General features: G+C 37.7%; 1 protein-coding gene across 5 annotated transcripts in view; it reads right to left on the bottom strand.

Moving 5' to 3' along the window:
- The window catches only part of LOC111865662 (WD repeat-containing protein 11), a 44416-nt gene that overhangs the window by 11375 nt on the left and 6936 nt on the right, over positions 1-26105 (bottom strand). For 2 of the 5 annotated variants that reach the window (XM_033751908.1, XM_033751904.1), the window contains exons 1-20: positions 25617-25793; positions 24705-24944; positions 22649-22760; positions 20216-20369; positions 18511-18684; positions 17902-18130; positions 17544-17712; positions 16784-16919; positions 13176-13310; positions 12724-12908; positions 12105-12331; positions 10878-11060; positions 9822-9930; positions 8164-8278; positions 7957-8087; positions 7357-7578; positions 5682-5853; positions 4508-4645; positions 1997-2177; positions 1222-1372 (exon numbers count right to left, since the gene is read on the bottom strand). In XM_033751908.1, the coding sequence (XP_033607799.1) occupies positions 1222-1372; positions 1997-2177; positions 4508-4645; positions 5682-5853; positions 7357-7578; positions 7957-8087; positions 8164-8278; positions 9822-9930; positions 10878-11060; positions 12105-12331; positions 12724-12908; positions 13176-13310; positions 16784-16919; positions 17544-17712; positions 17902-18130; positions 18511-18684; positions 20216-20369; positions 22649-22760; positions 24705-24871 (3090 nt within the window). In that variant the 5' untranslated portion in view covers positions 24872-24944; positions 25617-25793. The other 3 variants (XM_033751907.1, XM_033751905.1, XM_033751906.1) reach the window with 3 other exon arrangements.

Genomic DNA, 26105 nt, shown 5'->3' on the forward strand with positions numbered 1-26105 from the left:
ATTTATTTTAAATGTAGATTATGGACTGTGTATAACTTGAATTATACACCAACAACTTTGGGGGTAGAAAGTTGAAAAGAAATTATATCTGGGGGTACATAAACAAAAAAGGTTAAATACCACTACATTACACTGTACTACACTCTTAATAAGTTCCTCACAAAACCCCAGTGCCAGATCAAATTGGCATTTAAAGTGCAGAGTATCATAAAGTAAATTATAATTACAGTAGAACTTGGTTATAACGTCATCAAAGGGACCTAAAAATAGTGTCGTTATAAACGAATGTCGTTGTAACCGAAATGGGCACTTCCACAGTAGCCTTATGTTAGTCACGTAAAAATCTACCAAAAACCGAGTTAAAATGTTGCATTTTTTAGTGAAATACATAGTTAAGTACAGACTAACGTAACATTTACGTGGAATTGCCCAAATGTGTAATATCAAAGACATATTACAGCGCTTTTCACTGACAATACACACCGCACTAATACTGTATATTAAAGGTAGGCCTACTCACCAAATTACAGTAGATTACATCAATTGTTGTGCCTTACTGTACCTAGATACGAGTACAGTAATCAGTTATCTTCATCTGTTTCCTGTTACTTGCCCAATACACACTTTCTAAATTACGTTCAATGTCCATATCAGAGAAATTCAGGAATGAAAATGACGTTACATACGAGGTTGATGCATTTGTGCATGTCGTACTAAGCAAGGTATAAAAACAGTTGCTTTATGAGGAATTAGTTCGTACCATTGAATATTTGACGCAATAGACAAGGTGTTGCAGAAACCGATGTTGCTATAACCAAGTTTTACTGTATTACATTTTCATGTTTGGAACTCCAAATGAAAACCAAGTCATTAAGACTCCTTATATATGCCTGTATAGAAAATTATGAAATAATGAGCTTTTACACATGAAACTCAGTTTACACTCATTTACAGTTATTATGATAATGCATTTAAATTGCTTATTCTTCAAAACAAGAGAAAGAACAATTAAGTTGATGCCCTGTGCTTCTGAAGACAATTTTATTGTATAGCTTTGAACTGTGGCATTATCTGTGGTCATAAATTACTGCCTTTTTCCCAGTGGGTACTGGGATAAAAAATATGAAACATCCAATATCATGAAAAGAATCACATCAACTAAACTCGAGTTACATCTCCTACAAACACAAGCCCAAACAGGCATGCACCACATATCCTCACCTGGTATGTGTATGAGTCACACAGAACATCATAACATGTATCCAGAGGTTGAAGGTGAGGGTATCTGTTAATTCTCCTTGTGTCCAGTGGTGATGGGGATCCTGTGTTTCGCAGGTCAACCCCTGCTGCTTGGTCCACATCTGTGGCCTTGCTGTGAATAAAAAGTTGCATATCTACCTTGTGCATAGCCAGTAATTGATCTCCCAAAGAAAATAGCAATAATGAACTCATGTATCTGGTTTCTAAAATATCTGGGTATCAGTCTAAACTCTCCATGTGCAGATCAACCTAAAATCTGAAACTCATTATACAAATAAGATATTTGTTTGTAAACCCCCGCAAAAATCAGAAAATGGAACACACTTGAATCTTTGGCATTTCTTAGGACACTGCTCTATATTCCACATCTTCTAAGTGGTCCATCTAAAAGAAAACTGCAAAGGACCAAAGTGTTCTTAACCAGCATGTTTCAGAAGAAGAAATGTTTTTTGATTTCCAATATCAAACACAGGAGTCTTCAAAAATACAAGGGCTATTTGAAAAGTAACCTCCATTTACTGAATAGCCCTCATAAAATGTAAGTCAGAGAGACAATTTGTGGCAGAACAAAACTGTACACTTCTACCTACCTATTTAAGGAATTATAAGAAAACTGGTAAAGTAGCAACTTCAGCCAGAGGGTACCTAAAATGACTCAGTATACCATAAGACCAAATATAAGTAGAACAGAAATATGTATTCCTTACATTAATATTTTGTGATATTCATGTGTCACCTGTTCCTAGTCTCCAACTTTGCAACTTGAAGATAGTAGAGTGCCACTGTCCAGAAATCCACCTCGAACTGCTCACCAAACAGCTGTGCAGCTATGAGGCTTCTCTCAGCTGTACCCAGTGGACATTGCTGCAGATACTGAAGTTGCTCTTCATCCATCAGCTCCAGCTGCTCTTTGACCACTTCGTGCAAGGAAAACAAATAACTCATGCAGAAGCTAATCTGAGCCCTAGCACCACACTGCCGATGTCTTACACAGTATAACATCTACATATTCACAAATACACTGTATCTTACATGTAAGGTTCTTCAATTGTATTTTATTCTTCACAAACAAGTATAGTTTTAGGAAATGAATTCATTTTACTTCAATTTCCTGAACGATACTGGTGAATCACAACTCTTGTCCTAATTTCTGTTTAATGATACAATGACATGTACACTCGTGCCATGAAATACAATTCACTCATTTATGGTTTATTTAACAATGCTGAAAGTAGCTCAGGCAAAACAATATCAGTAATTCTTCTTGAGAAGGCAATACCCACTCACCTGGCTAGTCAAGAAATTCAAAATTTACGGAACCAAAAAGTTTGTTATTATGTTCACAAGAGCCCACCACAGGACTGTGTTCTGAAGTTGATGAATATAGAATACACACTCTCACACTCTACTCTAAACATAAATTTTAATATTATTCTCTCATCTACACACATCTATTTCTCCGAAGTGGTCTATTCTCATTAGGTTTTTCTGACCTAAATGTTCCATACATTTCTCATGAAATCCAATGCACACTACGTCTGAACCACATCAAAAAAAGAATGAAACAAAACTTTGTAAAACTGACCATAAGCCTAGGTTTTGAGAGGAAAGAAAAAACTCTCATAAATCTGTTTTCTGTTATATTTAACAATTGTCTGAAAAATCCATATGCAAATATGTTACATCCTTCTACATTCAAAATGGACAGGTGTGAAGAAAGGAAATATTTGACAGAGCGTGCACACAGAAACATTGACAAAGCAAGACAATATCAGATATTCTACCACCAATACATCTGTACTTTCTCTTGCCTATCTTTTCAATTACATACTGTTCCCTTATCAAAATCTATAAGCCTGCAGGAAGTTAGATCTGTTATAAGTGAAGGAAATCTTACCATTGGCCACTCATCTCACTGGAAGAGGAAACTGTCTATTAATAAAGCAGACCAAATTAAAAAAATTCATCAAACAAAACACTTTCCAGACAATGGAATTTATAGTTTTGGATATTTTAATTCTTATTTTATATATATATATATATGATTGGTTTTATTGACTTATTTATATTTGTTTGATATTTATTGATCTTTATAACCTATAACTACTGATATTCTTACAATTTTTATTCTGTTGTGTCCACTGTGTATGTGCCTATTTGATGATATTAATCAGTTTTCCCGTATGTTTTGTGGTGTGATATGTATTTGAGAATATCATGACAAATTCTGTATCCTTATTTTGGATTTTTAAATGAAATAAAATAATAATAAACATAATACAATTAGGATAACAACTGATGTTCCTGATTTTGTTACAGATTGTAGGTAATAGCACTTTATTGTTGCATGTGACGGTTTATGTTCATGTATTCATGTTTTATTAATATTTATATATGGCTAACTGTTATGACATTGCACAATTGTTATGCAGTATGTAATTACGCTTACTCATGTTGACTTCTTCTATATCCATGTTCATGTATTCATGTTTTTGTAAATATTTATATATGGCTACTGTTATGACATTGCACAAATGTGATGCAGTATGTAATTATGCTTACTCATGTTGACTACTTCTATATCCGTGGTGTTTTGAAAAAACCATGTAAGGATTTATGGAATGCTGAATAAATAGTAATAGTAATGGGATTAACAACTTCAATTGAATTTAAGAGCACTAGGTTTATGGCATTCCACAACTTTTCAGAAACCAGATCTATTTCTGCCCTCAGGTGCATATACTGTTACTATTACTGTCTTCAGTTGTCCAGTGGTTGAGCCTAGCTCTTTGTAATAGACTCAACTGATGCATGCCTCCCCACCTTTCCACCTGAGGGTGAAAACACATCCAGTTTCCAAAATACTGTACTCTGTTCACCAATAGATGATACAGGTAAAGGCCCAGGAACCAGAGCTGACCAACTAAATTTTTGGGACCTATGCAAGAACTGAAAGTTGGGCCCCTTATCTAATAAATTATTCCAAATTTCTACGTTCTCTCCACCTAACACCAAGTTAAGATCTATGCAGTGTGAGGAACAGCACAAGAGCAGACAACCCTAGCCTTTAGTGTTTTAGAATGACTGAAATGGGCGCTTTTTGAATAGGGTCCCTTGGAGATGTACGGTTTACAATACAGGTCTCGCCAGCCCTTCCAGACATCCAGTAATCCTAAGAGCAACATACCATCATCAGAATCCCTTTGAGCTCATTCATTCAACTGAGTATTCATCACAACATTCTTACCATGTAGCTCCTGCTCCGAGAAGCCATCATCAGTAGAAAAATCCAGTGAGTATTTGTCCCTCCAGAACTGTGCAGACAGAAGCACTTGAAGGTTAGTAACTGCTGAAATGGGCAACAGTGATGGGCAGAACACTGGATCTGAAATTTGTTCAAAGCATGGGGATTCACTCACTTGCAAATATAAAAACTATCTGATTTATAACTTGGATAATTTTTGTCAAACTGAAAAACACATACCACTAAGACAAATTAATCTTTGATAAAATGTGCAATATGAAGATGAACATGAACCAAATGAACAACAGTTCTCAGTAATATCTTGCAGACCATGCAAAAGATGAACCCTGCGCGAAGCCACAGTGAATCATATATGACACCATATCTATGAAACAGAGTGCAGCAGATGATAATGTTCATCTCCTTTATGGCAGCTACAACACAACCCATGAGGACCTGAGATCAGATGGCATCTTGTCCTCTTTTTGCTTTATTCTCCAGTATCATGTGAAAGGTCCTTATCTTCATAAATTCATTTCACTTAGTGCAAGTGCCCAATGAAATTAAACAGGAATTCCAAAATACATGAATTCAAGACATATTCTTTATACTTTTCTGTCTCATCAATGTCTGGAAATTAAATTCCTGTAAACACATTTTAAACAACCTGTGGTGAACTTTTTTTTTGGCTTGTTTTGGACTTCATCCATTTTCTGGTATGTAAAAGACAAAAGACCGCGACGTTTCGGACACTGGATCTGTCTCCGTCTTCAGGTGGGTAGGGAAGGATAAACCTACTCAGTTGGGCCCATTAGAAAGAGCTAGTCTCAATCACTGTTCCAGTGACTGAGACTAGCTCTTTCTAACGGGCCCAACTAATTTATTTCATATCCATTTTTTTCTCAAACATGTTTTAGAAGATTAATCTCTACCATGAAGAGATGTATCATGTTGGATGCAATGACGTGTAGTTCAGTGAAAGCAAACTGATGTTTCAGTACACATAATCTCCATCTTCAGTGATGAAAGGCAAGGCGAGCAAGGACCCAGCACGAAGCAGGCAGCACAGAGGGCAAATTTTGAACATGATTTAAAGAAAATTACTGCTTTGCTTAGTTTAACATAAACACAGTACATCCTTGATACTAGTAAACACTAAAAAGAAAGAAGTTCCCACCTTGGAGTTCATAATCCATCAGTGGAGAATAGCTTGTAGCCAGAATCATGTCCATTATCCTGAGACATCCATCCTGAGTAGCCAACACTGGTTTGTCTGATGCAGCCCAATCTATGTCCAGAACTTTAACCATATCTTTCGGACATTTCAATTGGGATATTCTTTCATATTGCTAAAAGGAAGAATTTTCAATGGTGTTACAAACTGTAAAATGTGTGTACTTCAATCCAACTAACCTATACATTGCTGAAAAAGTCTTAGATGCAAAAATTGATTGTGCATTGATATCAGCAAAGATGACGAAAAATACCTGGTTGGGAAAAACATATGGTTCAACTTCACATGTTATAGCCAATGCCCCAACTTGATGCTATGAATAGGATTGCACACCAACTGAAGAAGATGCTAGACAAGCTTGTGAGGATTGTAAATTTTATAAAATCAACCGCTGAAAAAAAGACTGAATTCAAGAATTTTCAGTATGCTCTGTAATTAAATGGGTAGCAATTACACAGTGCTACTGCTGCACACAGAGGTTCAATGGTTATTGCTAGGCTGAGTTTTGGTCTGTTCATTCACACTGTATTCGTAAATTGTTTATTCTGTGTTGCCAGCCCTTCCAGCTTTCATCACATCTGCATGACAGTGTGTCATTCCAAGGGGTAATATACTCATACCTAGAATACAGTTTTTACAAAGATAAATGAACTAAATTTATCACTCCAAGGTACAACTATAAACACTACCTTAGCATGTGAAAAAATTGAGTTCTGATAAAAAAATAGTCTGATAAAAATGTCATAGACCATTTTCCAACACTGACCATTTGCTGAATGAACTTGAGTGCCAGATAAGTGATCAGTTTTTATTAGATACAATAGAATACTTATATGGTCTAAAAGCTAACAATGAAAGAGCGATTTTTACTGTGATAGAAGGATTTCAGCAGTCTACAAAATCCACCTCTGTTCCCTCTCACAGAGCAAGGATTACTAACACATTAATATCAGGAATTAATGGACAACTCAACAGACACAAGTCTGAAAGATGCAAGCAGTTCTTCCAGTTAATTTCTGGACTTGCATGGTGAAAGAATTTCCACACATTTCAAATGCAGCTGTAAAGAAACTTTCATTTCCATCTATATATCTGTATTAAACAGATTTTTCAAGATATGCAACAGAGAAATGAAATACCAAAACAAACTTAACACAGAACACAACATAAGAATATGACTTTTCAAAAGTGTACCTGACTTCAGGTCATTGTGGCCAACAAGGTTTATATGTCACATCAAGTAAGTACAACAAAAACTGTTTCTTAAAATATGGGGTGGATTTAATTATGCTTTCTTGTATAGACAGTTGTAAATTAAAAATAAGTATTTAAAAAACATAAGTTTTGTTTTGACGGTTCTGCAAAAACATTTTATTTAAAAAAGGGTCATGGAACATTAAAATATGTGAGAGCCAGTGCCTTTATGTGTAATTTTCTCTTGAATGGACATCACTAATCTATATATCATTCAGGACCTTGAAATTATCTATGCCACCTATACCTACAAGAAGGCATAACACTTTGTGCCTTTGGTTGCTAATTGCAGTTTTTAGAAAAACTGTTTTCATTTTATTTTTTACAATGTTAGCTTTTAGCCTCTAGCAACCATTAAGTGTACCTTCTTCAAGTCAACAACATCAACACCATCACTGTAGAGAATAAGGAGCTTAAGGTTTCCCTTTCCTGGTGCAAAGCGCATCTTCTTGATCCATCCACGACCTGTGTGAATATTCCTGGAAGTGCGGGCCTTCAGGTCCCAGATGTTCAGCATACCATCTACATCTCCTTGTACAATTTGATCATTTTTAAATGCAATGCATGTCACTGTTCCAACTCCTGGCTGAAAAACAACAGAACAATTTTAAACAGAACATACCATGACTCACTCTTCATTAAAAGACTAATAAATAAAATGACTTCATTTATACAGTAGTATTATGATTTGGAAGATATTACTACAAAAACGTTTTAGTAGTTTTTAAAACTAGTTTCTTCTCTTCACAGTGAACATTCAGTTTAAGACATCCCACCTATGCATCTGTGGGTCATACAAGTTCTATCTCATATTGTCCATTAATGTTAATTTATTTGGGTATGTTTATTTTTACCAATCAGTTTCTACTTTAGAATTTTATTTGTGGATACTGAACAAATTATATTTCTACACAGTGAAATACACCGATAACATCTCTTACAAAGAAAAACTGAAATATTTTACCTCAGGTGGAATTTTGATGCCATCGCGGACAATGTTTCCTTCAACAGAAAAATGGTAAAGCTGACTTTCTGAGTCACTGAACACAAAGTGCTCCCTGGCAACCAACTGCTTATCAGTGCCCTCCCCTCTGCCTGTAAGAAGTTACTGTATTACAGGAAGTACACAGCTCTGGTACAGCAATGTAAAGCAGTATGTCATGAGCCTTACCAAGCTCCCCACCAGGAGTGCTAGTCGCCAAGTTCATGGGTTCAGCCTGCTCTTTCTCTTCCACGGAAGCTAGTTTCTTCTTTAGAGACTTGAGATTGTGGAGTGGAGACCATTCCTGCAGATTTCAGAAAACATGCCTCAGTTTTATGATGCAAGTCTAGAAATGGTAACATGAATTCCTTGTGTGGCAGATAAAAGCAACATATTTTCAGAAAATACAAGTCAAAACCTGTGCACCTGGATACCAGCTGCCAAAAGATAGTAAAGAGAAGTTCAGCATTATTTCATATGGTACAGACAGTACAGTGGTGGTTAGTCTTTGGTGTTTCATTCTGAACCAACTTCCACCCATACCTTTTATTACAATTATATTTCAGTATTTCAAGCATGCAAAGCTCATTCAAAGCCAGCACCCATAGACTTTCAAAGCAAAAGATGGCTGTAGTGGGTGATGTAAATCACCTTTAGTGCTTGCATTACAGTAATGGCTATTATCTTGGGGGGTGAGACAGTCCACTTGGTACTACTTGGCTTACTGTACCAGTGCCAGATGATGATGATGATGAGGAGGAGGAGGGGGAGGAGGAGGAGGAGGAGGAGAAGCAGCTGGTGGAATGGGAACTGGCACAGGAAACTAAGTACTTCAAGAAAACCTGTAGTAGTACCACTCTGCCAGAAATCTCAACTATCATGACATGACCTGACCTGGGATTGAACCCAGAATGCCATGATGGGAAGCTGGCAACTAACTAAGCTACAGCATGGCCTAGTGCCAACTTAGTACAGCAGTGTCCGAAAGCCATCCAGGCTTACAAAAATATTTCATGATGTGAAAAGGGTAACAATTCTCAAACAAGTGCACAACTGATTTGGCAGAATATGTTACTTGACAGATTAATTAACGAAAACAGAAGAACAGGAATCAAAGGAGCCTCGGTGCAGGATGGGTGCGTGGAAAGATGGGTACAAAAGAAGAGCTGTAGAAGATTTACACCCCATGTACAGATTAGAATATGGTAAACATTATCTTGCAGTAAAATGTCAGACTGAAGGACTAACTTAAAAGACAAGAAACTGCCGAGCTACCGTAAGATATTATTCTTAGGAAAACAGTTATTTGCAAGAATACATTTATTCTTAAATACAACAATCACTACCTGTTTAAAAAGAAACATTACAAATGCACATATGACGAACATAAAAGACATCACAAAGAATAAGTGATGAAGGGAACTGGACGAAGCATTAAGTTGAGGAGTAAGATGAATGTATCACATCTGGATCAGGAGCAGAGCCTCTACTGGAGTTCTGTAGGAAGGACATATCTGAATAAACTTTACTGTACAGCAGACTATGAGTCATGAATAGGGAAGGACATGCACAGATGCAAACGGAAACAGTCTGAAACATTAGCCCATTATCTGCCTACAGGAACTCAGGCAAACAGCAAAAACCCTCACTCAAGGCAGCACTTCTGAGTCAAGATTCAATTCTTGGACTTAAAAACGGAATATGACTGCTAACCACTATAATGCAGTGTTGGGTGATTAATTAAGTAATTAAAAGTTTTAAAAACAACCAGTTTTTATCTATACTCTAAAGTTAATATTGACAAGACAACCATATGACCTGACAGCAGTGGTTCACCAAATACTCACCAGAGCTGAGACGGTAGGAAACTTCTTAGGCATGGTCCGTAATATGCACAGATTGCGAAGATCCCACAGCTCAAATGGCCCATCCTTCATTATCACAACAAAGTACTGCCTGTAATGATACACAAATTAAGTACCAAAGACAAGAGAGAATGAAAAAACATACAACCATCTTTCTTATGGTGATTAATTCAATGAGTCCCTTACATATGATGGACAAGTCGCATACCAACACAGCCAAAAGTACAACATATGGAAGAAACTATGTGTGGATGTGTATCCGAGCATTTGTAGGAGGAGGGGGGATGCTACGCTGACCACTACAGGCAGAATACCATACTAATTAATAAATGTACATAACATATCATCCTTTGAATCTCTTTACCAGTCCAGTAACGTGTTGTGAGTGAGTGTGTACAGGAAGTCAACTATAAAATAGCTTCCATATTTGCTCATGTTGCAAAACTCAGTTATTTTAGGAACTGGGTTTATTCTTTTTACACACATTTGTAAAAGGACGCTAAATTTATGGGGACTTCCATTTTAGCATTGTAAAACACTAATGAAATAATAACTTTTTCATACACCCTTAATGCCCATTAGACAAGGCAACTTCAATCATATAAACACCTAGAGTGTACCATTAGTGTACCTAGAGGAACTACCATTAAGCAAGAATGTTTGAAAGCAGAATAATGAAATATTTCAATTTAAAATGGAAACACACAGAGATTTTTACATAATCAGATACTTGTACTTCAATTTACATTTCTTTTGACTAATAATGAGAAGGGAAGTGGTCACAGGCAATTTCAGGCAATTTCATATTCTACTGACAAGTACTGAATAAAACCACAAAAATGTCTCTTGGGATAATGACACCTTAATTGAGATAAAATCTTACACTTCAGAACATAAGCCCACATTAAACACTACACCATGCTATTATGTTAAGCATGCAGGATAAACACCAGAACAGTAAAATTAGACTGACTGGTGATAAAGAAAGAACCTGAAATATGAATTAACTAAACTGGATACTTGTCACTACGTACTCACTTGAGAGGAGACACTCGCACCATATCTATAGGGGGTTCATCACCCTTATCAGTTCTCAATGGCAGGGAGTTGCCAGTTAGTGTATCAGTAAGAAACAGTTCATTGCGTACTTGTCCTTGGGTGCTGCTCACATTTGGATAAGCAAATGACAGAAACGTTGTTAGATTTGTCCACTCTATTCCCCTGCAGAAAAAGATAAACTTAGTAATATGCTAACTAACTGGATCACTAACTAACTACTTAACTAACTCCATAGAGATCAGCCCATTTTGAGAAGATGCAACTGTGCAGCTACTCAAGAATTACTCAACATTTTATGGAACCCAAAGGTCACAAGAGCCCTCCACTGGTCCCTATCCTGAGCCAGATCAATCCAGTCCATACCACTCCATCTTATCTCTCTAGAATCTATTTTAATATTATCCACCCACCTGCATCTTTTCCTTCCAGCTTTCCCACCAATATTCTATACGCATTCCTTCTCCATTCACAATACATGCCCTGCCCATCTCATCCTCCTTGACTTGATCAAACTAATTACACTTGGAGAAGAATACACAAGTTATGAGGCTCCTCATTATGCAGTTTTCTCCACCCTCCTGTCACTTTATCTCTCTTCAGTCCAAATATTATCCTCAGCACCCTGTTCTCAAACACCCTTAGTCTATCCTCCTCCCTTAATGTCAGAGACCAAGTATCATATCCATACAGAACCACAGGCAAAATTATAGTTTTGTATATTCTAATTTTTATGTTTTTGGACAGCAGACCAGAAGACAAAAGATTATGGACTGAATGGTAGCAAGCATTACCCAAGTTCAATCTCCTCCATATATCATCATGCCATAAACTTTACCATTTGCCTTTACCTGAATACAATTTTACGTGCTTAATTTGCACCAGTTAAACGTCTCATATTAATTGCAACAATTTCAAATAATGAAACCAAAATGTCAAGGCTGTGAGAGTGTGTGCATCTAAGAGAACCAGCCTGAGGAAAATACATTTTATTATTTTGTTATTACTTAATATGATCAAAGAGAAATTATTTTGGGAACAGCAGAATAATTAGCGCTACTTTGTAGACTGAAACATTCGCAGTTCATTTTACAGTCCTCTCAGTAACTTTATAGCTTATACAGTGTCACCCAAGATGGTAATGAATAACAAAAGAAATCTCAATCAGATTACCTGGTCTCAACACTGAGATTCCAGAACAATGCATACCTGACAGTATATGAATGAATACTTAGTTCCTTGTCTACTGTGCCGGTCGCCATATTGATGATCTGGACGAGGCCAGTAGTAGTTCCTGCAGCCATAAGGGGAGTATACTGTTGCCAGTTGCGAGTTGTTAGAGGGGGGCACATTCGTATCACAGTGAGTGGTGAGGCAGCCCCTGTCAGCATTCCCATCACAAGGAGTCGCAATGCTGGCATAGAAACACTACAATCCTAGTTGAGGGAAGAGCAGTGAAAGTGGTAATTCACTGGCTACAAAATGTACAGTTCAACTCCTAACAGTATGATTTGCTTAACTACCTTCACTATATAGGGTTAAATAGGAAATGAGAGAATTCGAATGAAAGATGCGTTGGAAAGGATGTGATAGAAATGTTGTAGGCTGGTAAGAGTGACAGTGTATGTATCAAAGGTACAAATATATTTTTCTTCAATTTTTCAGAGATAACAAATTGTGCAGCCTAAGACAATTAAACTAAAAAACCAGCAAATGTTCAACAGTTAAGAATAAGAAAGTTTTCCTGCAACACTTTATCAATTTAAGCAAAATTAAAAGCCAAAAGTCTAAGCAGTTATTACATGAAAAACAATGATTTTTATCTTACATTCATAAGTGGACCCACTAGCTCACTGAGGGTTTCCTTGCGTTGGGCATGTCTGTTGGCTTTACTGCTGCCTTTTGCCAACAAATCTGATAATATACCTGGGCTTGCCACCACAGGGAATGGTAGTTCTGCATTAGCTAGACGCATTTCCAGGAATACAACCTTTCCAGTGTTCATGAATAAAGCTGCAATACAAAGTAACTGACAAGTCCACATGCTCTGTAACAGATTTCATATACTTCACTATGAAACTGACTCTTAATACTTGTCATAACAAACCTATAACGAATTCCAGCTGGATGCACACTCTGTGTGAGTAATTTCAGTAGACAACATATACACATCCTTGCAGAACACTTTCTGTATACAAAACAAATGGATACAAGTAACTGAATTTATAAGGCAATTGCCACAGATTTAACTTACATTTACTTAACAGAAGAATCACATACCTATCCTCCTCTCGCAGACAGGATTCACAGCCATGCCAAGTACCTTCGAGCCCTTTGTCTGTCGTATCCCTTCGCTCTGGCAGCGCTGTTCATAAGCCATTTCCATGAAGACATCTGCTGTGACTGAACCCATATCTAAATACAGATCACAGAAACAAATCAAATACAATTAGTAACCACACAGTACATTTTAACTTCTAACAAGCAAATCCATATTCTAAACCTTCACAAAATGTCCCGGTTTATCAACAAACACAAGTGTGAAAACATAAAAAGCACAAAATTGTAGATGATAAGGTCACAGCAAAATCGATTTTATGTAACATATTACTTATGATAACATTCAAGTATAGAAAGAAAAACAGGAACTCCCAAAGGTGCAAATCTTATTTTTACAATTCTATTTTATAAAACAAAAACAAAACAAACTGCATGATTTTAGTCCGCAAGATTCTATTTTATAAACACATGCAAAGTATAAGAACGTTATTTGGCGTAGAAGCTATATAACATTATGGAAGAACAAAACATATTTGTCAACAGTCAGTCAGATAAAAAACAATCCTGTGTAAGATTTGAGGCTTTCACGGCGGTGACTATGAAGAAAGCAGTCTTCTGGGATTTGGCGCCGTGTATATGTGGTGTTAACCGACGTTTCGGAGGAACGTATCGCCCCCATCTTCAGGGTTGAAGAAAAGTATAGGTAAATCTGCAAGCGACAACACCGTGAGACACGGTAAAGCAGACTGCTTTACCGTGTCTCACGGTGTTGTCGCTTGCAGATTTACCTATACTTTTCTTCAACCCTGAAGATGGGGGCGATACGTTCCTCCGAAACGTCGGTTAACACCACATATACACGGCGCCAAATCCCAGAAGACTGCTTTCTTCAAAAAACAATCCTGTTTATTAACTTATGGACAACTCTACTTATAATACATATCCTTCCATCAAGACAAACACTCTTCAAGTTTCAACATACATGTAATCATTATAAAGAACTCAGGATAATATTATACAGCTATAGACAGTGTCACGTAACTTCGAACAAGATCCTGCATTCCTAGTCAAATCCCGCGCATAGCTTGTGGTGGGAGGAGTTTCTTAACACTCGTTCTTCCACTGGCTGCCTGTCCCTTCTCACACCCTCCACCCCCTTGTCTGAAATTTTTCTTCTGCGCATTCAAGGTTGCTCTTGGAAGGTTGCTCTTGGCCTTGTTCGAAGTTACGTAAGACTTGCTTTAACTGTTTATGTACTGATGTTTTTCATGATTATTCCTCAGTCCCTCCAAACAAATGGTCATACAGCAGCTCAAATGTGCCATGAATGCTTCCTTCCATAACTTTTTCCATTCATTATCCACTAATCATCCTATCATTTTCCAATATATTCTGAGCTACTGACAGCCATCTTTAAACAATAACAACTAAATATAACAGATATTTTGGGAGGAATCAGAGGGTAAGTCATCATGTTGCAAGCTACTCTGGCGAGATTGAAACGACAGATACGAGGGGGGACCCAAAAATAACCGGAACTGACCTGTTGCGCGTGCATGCTTTGTAGTTACGAGTTGTGCTGCTAGGTGGTGTTAGCTGGGGGTCTCCCGCGACTGTTAGTGAGCTGGCGTCAGTCTGAGTTAAGTGGCTTGTCTGTGGTGCTCTGTTGTGTGCGTTCTTGTTTCAACCCTTTGGCGATTAGTGAGATGGCCGACCAGAAGGAACAAAGAGTGTGCGTGAAATTTTGCTTTCTGTTAGGGAAAACTGCAGCCAAGACTGTTGGGATGCTTTGGCAAGCCTTTAATGATGATGCTTTGGGGAAATCACAGGTGTACGAGTGGTTTTCCCGTTTCAAATCTGGCAACATGTCAACAGAAGACATGCCACGCCCCGGGCGTCCTTCGACAGGAAGAAATGATGAAAACATTGCCAAAATCAAACGTGCAATTGATGAAGATCGTCAAAAGACCATTGACCAACTTTCTGAGGAAACAAACGTCTCATGGAGCACGGTCCAGCGAATTTTAACCGAAGGTTTGCACATGAGACGGGCTGGAGCATTGTCGTGGTGAAGCAACCAGTTCCCATTTCTCCACATTTCAGACCGTTTTCGTTGCACACTCTCTCGTAATCTTCGTAACACATCCAGGTAAAAATGTTGGTTCACTGTTTGTCCTGGCAGAACGAACTCTTTGTGGACAATGCCATTCTCACTAATCGCCAAAGGGTTGAAACAGGAACGCACACAACAGAGCACCACAGACAAACCACTTAACTCAGACTGACGCCAGCTCACTAACAGTCGCGGGAGACCCCAAGCTAACACCACCTAGCAGCACAACTCGTAACTACAAAGCATGTGCATGCAACAGGTCGGTTCCGGTTATTTTTGGGTCCCCCTTCGTACTTCAGTCAGGCCACACGGTCTCCAAGCTGAGGGCTGAACCTGAAACCTCAAGTAACACAAAAACAAAGTAGGAGTGTTAAAAAACTACACAATGATGTTCACTCACTTCATGAAATGGTTTTCATTAAAAATAACTACTGCTCCAGTACAACAGACAACCAACTCTCATACTTACAACTAAGCACAGATACTGACAGTACCTAAGGGACTGAAATGGCTTAGACGGTACACGTTATATAATTTGCAAGATAAAGTTGCATGGTATGTAATTAAGCATCATGACATTAAGATGTTTCGGAGACCAGCTATGTCTCCATCCTCAGGTGGATGGGGCAAGATAGACCTACTCAGTTGGGCCCGTTAGAAAGAGTGAGTCTCAATCACTGGTCCAGCTCTTTCTAATGGGCCCAACTGAGTAGGACTATCCTGCCCCATCCACCTGAGGACAGAGACAGCTCCAGTCTCCGAAACATTGTGGTTTTTTGTCTTATATATCAGACAATGGATAGAGTCCAAAATAAACCTTATAGTTCTGTACCACATACAGCACTGTCAGAATCCTTTAAAGTCTAAACATATATGTGTTGTGAAATTACGAGTATTTTTCTCTCTGGGTAAACTGTCATATTATCAATATAGTATTGTGACATGACACCTGAAAGCCAGAATAGTTGAGTCTGACTTTATTTTTGAGTAACTGTAATTGTAATCGTAATCAACTTATCCAACAAATCGCTTCATCTAATCCAGAACCCATTAATTACTTGTCGCGTTACCAGGATGTGTGACAGTATTATTAACAACAAAACTTCTGGGATACAACACCGTGCAGCCCATTGAAAATCAACCATTGTTCTGGAGGAACATATCACCAACATCTTCAGGGTCGAAGAATAAGCCAAGCAATAACTAAGCATGAAAACAGGTGCCTCTGCTTGCCACCTGCTTTCATGCTGGTTTCTGGCTCAGCTTATTCTTCAACCCTGAAGATGGAGGTAATATTTTCCCCTAAACATGAGTTTATTTTCAATAGAATATAACAAATTCTATCCCAGAAGACAGTACTCTTCATATCCACCGCTGTGAGAACCTCAAATCCTATTTAAACAACAAAACTGTCTGCATATTGCAGTTTTATAATGACACTCATTCCAAAAAAGAGGTCACCAGTGATCTACAGTTTCCCTAAAAGAGAACTTACCTACACTAGAAACACTGCCAGCAGGAGCATCTAGTGGAGAACCAACAAACGCCAATTGCCTGCGGCGAGATTTAGCACTGACACTGCCAGATTCATGAAGACAATATAAGACTTCACGCTGACGAACAGATTTCACCTGCAATACAATGGCACCTCAATAAGTCAACTTGTCTGGCAATGGACATGACTGAGTCAGTAACTGAACATTTTACATGAACTGCATCAGCTTACTTTCTGTATCAGTTAGCTGGAGAAAATTAAGGATCTACATGTAAACTGTTTACTATGGTAGAATTAGTAAGGATTAATATCAATGTAGAAAGCTGTGCACTTTTCTATTTTCTGGTATACATACATTAACTTTGAGTAAGGAACAAGTGATATTCTGGAAACATAAACCCTAACCTATAACAAATGTAAGTGCAATGTTGAGACATTCTTCGTTTCATGTTGCCATGTCTGCAACACATTTAACTCTTTACTAGCTGAACAATATGTATATCTCTATCCTCAGAAAAGGGCAGGGGGGGACTGATGTAGAGGAGGAGAAGATTAGAAAAGGGGGTATAAGGTAGTGCACAAGGCCTTCAACATAAATACTGTAACATATTACTGAATAGACACGAAGTTCGGACTGGTAATTGGATTTATTGAACTCTTATAACTAATAACTATAAGTAATTTTTAATTAATTATTTTAGCAATTTCCACAGCACTTCCAAAACCATTACATGTACTTCCTGTGCTATATTCACAACACCTGCAATAGAGGCGATGCTGTTTTCTCCAGTGGAATGATTCCAACTGTTTGGTTGATGTGAAGATCCAATATCAAGACTTCTCGAGCATACACAAGCAAAATGTGATGTCTAAGGGAATGATGGTATTCCAACTGAAGACACTCACTCACTGTCATGTAGTCATCTGGCCTGTTTGAACAAAAAAATTATGCACACAGACAAAATGATAAAAATAATCAGCAAAATGGCCATGAATATTAACACATTAAAAATATATGTATTAAATAAACAAACATTAAAATTCTTTCTGTTTACCAAACATCATGTGTAGCTTAATTCTTCACTTAAATATTACTATGTTAATTAAAATCAACTGACTTCGGTTTTGTTTCTCCAACCACAAGATCCTTCATTAATCTCCGAAGACGGTCCCTGGTACGCTGCTTCTCTTCCAGTCCAACAGAGGTCAGATTTGAGATGCTGCCACGAGCTGAACTTGCAGAGGGATTTGATCGTGGGCTTGAAATATAGAACTTGCGGCCATTTGATGATGGGACCTTACTGAGTGTGAAGTCATCCACGAAAAGGAGACAATCACTGCACAGAACTGCAGAAAACATTTCAATCTAATTTAACAATTAATGCAAAGAGAAAGAACTAAAATGGCAGGTGCAAATAACAGGGTTTTCAATCTCCCTTTGTTTGCCATCATGGTATTTGATACTATACACCCTTCTGGTAGTAACACGGTAATCACATGACACCAGTGGAATCCCTAGAAAATAGACCATTCATCTGTACAATTCAAACGTCCCCTATAAAAAAACTCTCTGTTTCACAGTCAAAAGAAATCGGAGATCATATTGTGAGTCATCCAGTACAAGGCTCTTCACTATATGTGCTCCATTTCTGAACAAAATCAGGGTGAATGAAGATCTTGACATATCACAATGTGATCCATAAGAAGTTAACCACACACAAACTTACATGCAAGTTTTGAAGGTGTGAAGGGATCAAAGCTGAAGCTCACAAGAGTCTCCGTATAGGTTTTCTTCCAGAGTTTTGTTTTGTTCCTGATGTCCCAGATAACCAGCGCATAGGGGGGATGGAGAGCAGCAAGCATTTGTTCTCCATTATCAAAGCCTGACACCCACTCCATATCTGTCACAATCAACATCACCACTGATCAGCATTCCTTTATGTTCTTTCACTCCACTCAAACCAATAACCTCAGATGATCCATACATGCCTACCATACAACAACCAAGCAAAAAATGGCGTACTGCGGGATTGACGGTGTAGTTACCGCTCCGATTCTGGATTGTAATATCCAGGTGGAGAGTGAAAAAGGCTGTGAGTGTTGTGAAGGATTGAAAATAGAACTTAAGAAGGTGTTATTAGAACTTAGTTCAGCTAGAGAAATTATTAGAGTGCTTCAAGAAAGTGACGAATATGGAGGGCAGGTTGATTGTGAGTCCACGAGTCGACAAAAGGTATATCAAGAGGAGAACTCAGGAATGAATAAAGAGAATACAGGTGAATGNGGGGATGGGATAGCTCAGTCAATATAGAAACAGGCTACAGGCTGGACAACCAGGGTTCAATCTCTGGCAGGGGCAAGAGCTTCTCTTCTCCACAGTACCATGACTGATCCTGGGGCCCACCTACCCTCCTATTCAATGCATTATTATTATTATTATTATTATTATTACTTGGAGGGGGTGGGTTACCCCATGCACTGACACCATTTCTTGATCTATTGTGTGTCCCCCTTTTTAATTATTCTAACTAGTCGCCATGCCCTTCCAGTAGTGGTGCTCGCTATCAGCCCCTTTCTACCAGCGAGGTTGGCCCTCTCTAGTAGTCGTCCCTGATACTTCCCCATCTACCGGAGGAATTGGAAACTACTTGGCTGGGAACTGCCTAATTTTGCTCAGAGGTCTCCTAGAGACATGAGGGTCTTTTATGTGCCGTAAATCTAAGACACAGGACACATGGCTTAAAGTTCCTCCCGGAGGACTTGTTCCATGAATTTTTCCACCCTTAAAAATTCCACGACCTCCGCCGGGTTTGAACCCATGTACTTTGAGGTGGGAACGTTACCCCTTGACTACGAAGGCCGTATATTCAATGCATACTGGGTATCTTTCCCCAGGGTTAATGTGGAACAGGCATGAACCTGACTAATCACCTCCATCTATCACCAGGGTAAAAAAAATGGTAGAGTTATACCTCCACTCCCCCATATGTCTTCATGGTATGATGCTTAATTAATTCAGCAGACAGAGAAATTTACCTTTACTTATAAATTCATTTTGATCACGTAATTACTAAACCTGTCTTAGTATAATGTGTTAAAGTAAACAGGCCACCAATAGTAAAGGTGGTGCATTTTTATAAATTTACTGAACTGGAGAACATCAGTTAATGTTCACCTACTCTGTGAATCAGGGTACATCATACTTTGTAGAGGCAACCTTACACAAGAAATGTCTGTCTGAATTTCCACATCAGCAATAGAAAAATCTGTATCAGTAAATGATGAAGCAGCCACATTCACACAGTAGGTATAGTATAACATGAAATCTGTTCCTTGGTTTAAGCTTATGCTCTACTGACCAGGATGACAGGATTAAACCTTGTGAGGACCTTCTCATAAATGCAACATTCTTGGCTGTCACACTTTCCTTACCAAGTATGGGTTTATTTCCTTCCTGTAACACTGTCCTCGGGTTTCCTAGCACAACATCCCACACAATTATGTGACCAGTTGTATCAGATGACACTAACTGGAGGGATGACGGCTCATCTGCAGCTTTGTTTCGATTACTCCTTTCCCACAAAACCTATTGATGACAACAGAAACACACAGAAGTATTTTTTATTATTATTGTAAGTGAATTTGATTTACTTACACCAATGGATCTTAAGGAAAAAAGTTTTGTAACAAAAATATTCAGGTAGGCTGCAGACTTTTCGGAACACAATAATGATATACAAGCACAAAATATTTTGATCAGATGAATAGTTATAAACCATTCGTGTAAGTCTCAGCACCATGATGTTATTTATGTAAGGCATATTCAGTTATAAAAGAAATTTCTTGTACTAGTAGTGTGTCAACACAGCACAGCTTTCTGGTGAAGAATATAATGTGTTACGATTTTCACAAATATGACTTTATGTTTTCTTTTTGAATTGAACTGAATTGAATTTATTTACATTCTATAAATCCTAAGTAGGTTAGTACCTTTGGATACAGAACAAGTCAAAAGGTTACATACATAAGTACAGACAATTTTAGCTTAAAAATTAATATAACTTAATTTTACATCATTCTCTATTTACATTGAAGTATTCATCTAAAGAGTAGAAGGAATGAGCATGTAGATAATTCTTTAACTCTGATTTAAACTTTTTAGTATCATTGCCCAAGTTTTTAATACTATGTGGCAGATTGTTAAACACTTTTATGCCAGTAAGGTAGACTCCTTTTTGATATACTGATAAATTTGATGAGGGTAGGTGAAAGTTATATTTTTGTCTAGTAATCATGTTATAGACATCAGAATTTAATTTGAATTTATCTTTGTTGTAAACAACAAATAAGAGAAGCGATAATATGTATTGCGATTGAAGAGGTAGAATTTTTAATTTCTTAAATAATTCTCTACATGAATCTCTACTTCTACATCCTGTAATGATTCTAATTATATTCTTTTGTATTTTAAAAATTATTACACTATGTGAAGAGTTCCCCCAAAATATTAATCCATAGTTCATAATAGAATGAAAGTAGGCATGGTAAACCATCTTCAATGTTTCCTGTGACATAAAAGGCTTAACTGATCTCATCGCATAGCAAGCTGCATTTAATTTAGGTATAATTTGTTCAATATGTATTTTCCAAGACAGTGTACTGTCTACATGTATTCCAAGGAATTTTGTATCAAGTACTTTACAGATTAATTTGTTGGCATAACTGATGTCCAGATCAATTTGGTGGTTGTTTTTAGTTGGATATGATCCCTTCTGGAGAAGCCGCCAGTTCTGCAGCTACTCAAGAATTTCCCAACATTTTCTGGAACCCGAAGGTTCATTACAGTGTTCACAAGAGCCTCCACTGGTCCCTATCCTCAACCAGATCAATCAAATCCATACCATCCCATCCTATCTCTCTAAGATCCATTTTAATATTGTACACCCACCTATGTCTTGGTCTTCCCTGTGGTCTCTTTCCTTCTGGCTTTCCCACCAATATCCTATGTACAGTCCTCATCTCCCCCATTCATGCTACATGCCCTACCCACCTCGTCCTCCTTGACTTCATCATTCTAATTATACTCGGAGAAGCATACAAGTAATGAAGCTCCTCATTATGCAGTTTTCTCCAACCTCCTGTCACTTCATCTCTCTTCAGTCCAAACATTCTTGACACCCTGTTCTCAAACACCCTCAGTCTATGTTCCTCCCTTAATGTCAGAGACCAAGTTTCACACCCACACAGAACCATAGGCAAAATTATAGTTTTGGCCTTCATAGTGCCAAGGTCAAGAAAATGTGGATTTATATATCCACAGGGACAACTTTATCTTTCTTTCAATATTTACATTTACATTTATTTTCACTTCCTGGATCCAATCATCTCTCCGTAGGGCTGGATATAAAACGTGTCACATTAACAAAATAATCCTAAAGACTGCATACAAGTGTAAAATGTAATAAAACAGTGCAGTTCGAAAAGCAAAAACGATCCAGAATTTGTTTACCCGGTAAAGATCCTGCTATATTAACAATCAAATGTTCACTTGTTAGATTTGAAATTCTAAAGGTGGTGACTATGAGGGGTACTCCCTTCTGGGACACGACACTGCAGAACCCAGTAAAGTTCACCAGTGGTTCAGAGGAATGTATTGGTTCCTCTCCAGGATAAATGACCATGCCAAGGAAGCCTCTTAGCTTGCTGCTTGCTTCTTGCTCAATGTTCGCTTAAAACAACTCTGACTCTGAAGACAGGCAGAATGTCCTCCACAGCACAAGAGAACTTCTATCAGACTACAGGGCACCACATCCCAGAAAGCAGTACTCCTCAGCTTTATTCACATTGTTATGCTTATATTCTTACCTTGTTCACCATAGACTTGTGTTTATCAAGACACTGTATTGGTTGTACATTTTTTGTGTCAATTACTACTATCGTGTAGTTTGAGCCATATGCCAGTAACCCATGATGACCCCTGAAAAATATGACAATCCAGTTAATATCCAGATTACATTATGGGTCCCCCAATCCAAACACCTCAAATTCAAATTCTCAGGGAGAAGCTATGATCTATTATGTTGCTAAAAATGCTACATTACAGTATTTTTTTTTATTGCTAGTAGGGTGGGACTAAGTCCCTTGTACTGCGGCCACTTCTGGCCTATTGTAACAGCCCCAGATTATAGGTGAGGGTGATTGTCAAGCAAATGGTGGAATGAAGACTGGCAGGGGAAACCAAAGTACTAAGAGAAAACCTGCCCCAGCGCCACTTTGTCCACCACAAATCCCACTTGACCAGACCCAGGATCGAACCCAGGCCACCGCGAGGGGAAGCCAGCGACTAACTGCTTGATCTATGGTGTGGCCTTTTGAAGTAGGTTAGTTTGGTTTATTGTCGCTTTACATTCCTTATGACTTCGTAAGTTTCCCATAATTTCATACCCCTCCTTGGACATGGCACAGTGAAGAAACTTATGATGTAATCTTCACATCTGCTGAGAAGATAATGAAGATTCTCAAACAGCCAAGACAAAACACAAATATCCTTGAGCATAACTGAAACCCCCAATTTCAAGAACAATGACACATTTCTGTTCATTTTCATTTCTGACATAAAGATTGGCACTAGAAAATTAAATTTGCTCCATATTTCTGGATTCACAAAGCATCAGTTTCACTACAACTACAAAATGGCAGTAAATGCCATGGAAACATGAACAGAGCATAAAGTAAAAATCAGCATACTCTTCACCTCAATAGCAGATGAAGAGGAGTGATCTTGGACATGTTCTAGCAACTTTAAACCTGAGTTTTCCAGCTCACAGTCATTGAATTTACTAACTGAACTATTCCAGTTCAATTTATGATGCTTAACAATGCAATTATCAACCATTTAAATTATTCAGTACTAAAGATGTAACATAACTTTCTCAGTTCCACTTCTCTTCACTACTTTTAATTGTTATATAATTGTTATATGGCGAATATATAATTTCTAGTGTTTCAGTTTCAATGGGATACTGAAAACATAAACAGTTTGGTATGATAAGAAAGTACAACACATTTTCCCTTTCACAGATTCACTGATCCCAGCTCTCCTCTTTATACTGACAGGTCTTCTATGAAAGCACCATGTCTTGACTTTCATCAACTTCAGTAATAGCACCAAACTTTGGAAAAGGCACTTTCATTACCTGCCACTCTTTATTAATAAAATACCAAAATTTTTCATTTTAAACAACTTAAATGCTTAGTAAATCAGACTTCAGTCATCAGGACATGAATCAACTTCTATTTCCTGTGGTCACACATAACAAGTGTGTGGCAGGGCAGTTACTGTCATTGCTTGGCTTTGTGTAGATCTGACATATTTTGACTCATAGGACTAACGCCCTGTTAGTCTAAAGGCTACTACGTTACAGACGATACATAAACTTCTAGCCAGTACATTAGTGCTTCACTTTCAGCCATGACAAGACTCATGACCTAATTCTATGTTACTGGCATTTACAGGTTATGAAGTGGGGCTTTCTATAAGAGAAGAAGGTCTGCGTTAAAGCACATGTACGTTTACTGCCACATGAACTGCACATGATACTAATTTTAAACCAATGGTTACTGGGCACAACAAAGGGACTAAAAGTTGTGTAGCAAGCAGAAAATAACAATATTTCTAAGGACAATGAGAGACAATGAAGTAATGACAAGGTAATAACAATGTCTAGGTACACTTTCACTACAAAAGTATTCTGCAGGCAAGTATAGACATGGAAAATGAACATTATGTTTGTGGCAAAGAGTTACACAGAAGCTTACATTGGCAAGTAATAGAATTAGTTTCCTTAACATTTTCCTGGGGTATCCATCTTATATTTAAAGCTCTTTTATGTCAGTGATCAGTTAGAAACAATATTCTTACCAGTCTATAGCACCCTGGTTCTGTAAGTTAGCAGGACCAGTAATGGTACGTGCAGCAACACGAGGTATATGCACCACTACTGGCTTTGGCTGTTCGGAATCTTCAACTGAAGGGTCCCTCTCAAGCATCACATCCTTGCGACCCTGAACTTCTTCCACCTCACCCATTCTAGTTTATCAAATTGTCACACTACAATGGTCCTAAGGAAATTCTTCATACAAAGTCTTGGTACAATCACAACTGAAAATTTTCAGAGGAAAAACAGTGTTACTTTCACATATGGAAAATAATTAAATTGACAAATAATTTACACAGGTGTCATGTGTTTTATAAATACCAATGTGATTTATTCCACGTAATGTCATACAAACTGGGTCTTGGCCAATTTCAAGTTTATGTCTAGTTATTTAATTACTTCGGTACAATGTATACATTTTATAATTCATGAAGCATGTTAGAAATAGCAGAAAGGAGGCAGCAGCTGTGGCCTATTTCAAGGGACTATTATTACAACATTATGGGACAGTTTCCTTATTTAGAAGCTAATAGTGGCCCAGCTAATCAAGTAAATCCCGGCATTCTGTGGAATCCATATGATTATTATTGTATTCACATGAGACCATCACCAGACCTATCCTGAGATAATAATTGTTGTATGTAGTAACAACGTAACATAAAAAGTGAAACTTAAAATGTTGCCATGGCTTTGACTGGAAACCACAAAAGAAAACTAATTTTACCAAATTCGCACAAAGGCAATTCAGATATGGTCATGTTTACATGAAACGCAGTACACGTCCAAATAATTCTTGATGTTATTACGGAAATATCTATATGACAAGTTTTCCCCATGGTACATCACCACAAAAAAAAAAAAAAAATGGATTTGCATTCTAGCTTGTCCCAAACAACCTGTTCGAAAGACTACGTTGTCAGCTTCTTTAAAATAACATTATCGATCCTCATATTTCTGTATTAAGACGTGAGCATGTACGTCAGACACTAAAATTTACAACACAATGCGTTCTAATGAAGCAATAAAGGGCGATACATTTCGAACATAACCACAACTGAACTCAGTAACGTCACTCTTGCTAACATCTCTGACGTCTCTGACAATCTCTGATCTCTAAGAATATGTAATGGAGAAACAGGACATCATTTTTACGCTACAGCGTGCTAGATGTATTAGAGTTCTTAGACAGTACATTTCAATACGTACAGACATTACGGGTCATAATTTACAGGAGCTACAGAAGAGTTCATTTAGAGCAAACAAATGTCAGTACAGTACATGTCTTCCCGATTCATAACTGTGAGTTACCCATCTTGAAAATGAAAATACGGCGAGATGACACTCCATGATTAAAACGTTCAACGCAATTAATAGTGATTACCTCG

The sequence above is a fragment of the Cryptotermes secundus genome, unplaced genomic scaffold, assembly GCF_002891405.2.
Source record: "Cryptotermes secundus unplaced genomic scaffold, Csec_1.0 scaffold19, whole genome shotgun sequence".
Lineage (NCBI taxonomy): Eukaryota > Metazoa > Arthropoda > Insecta > Blattodea > Kalotermitidae > Cryptotermes > Cryptotermes secundus.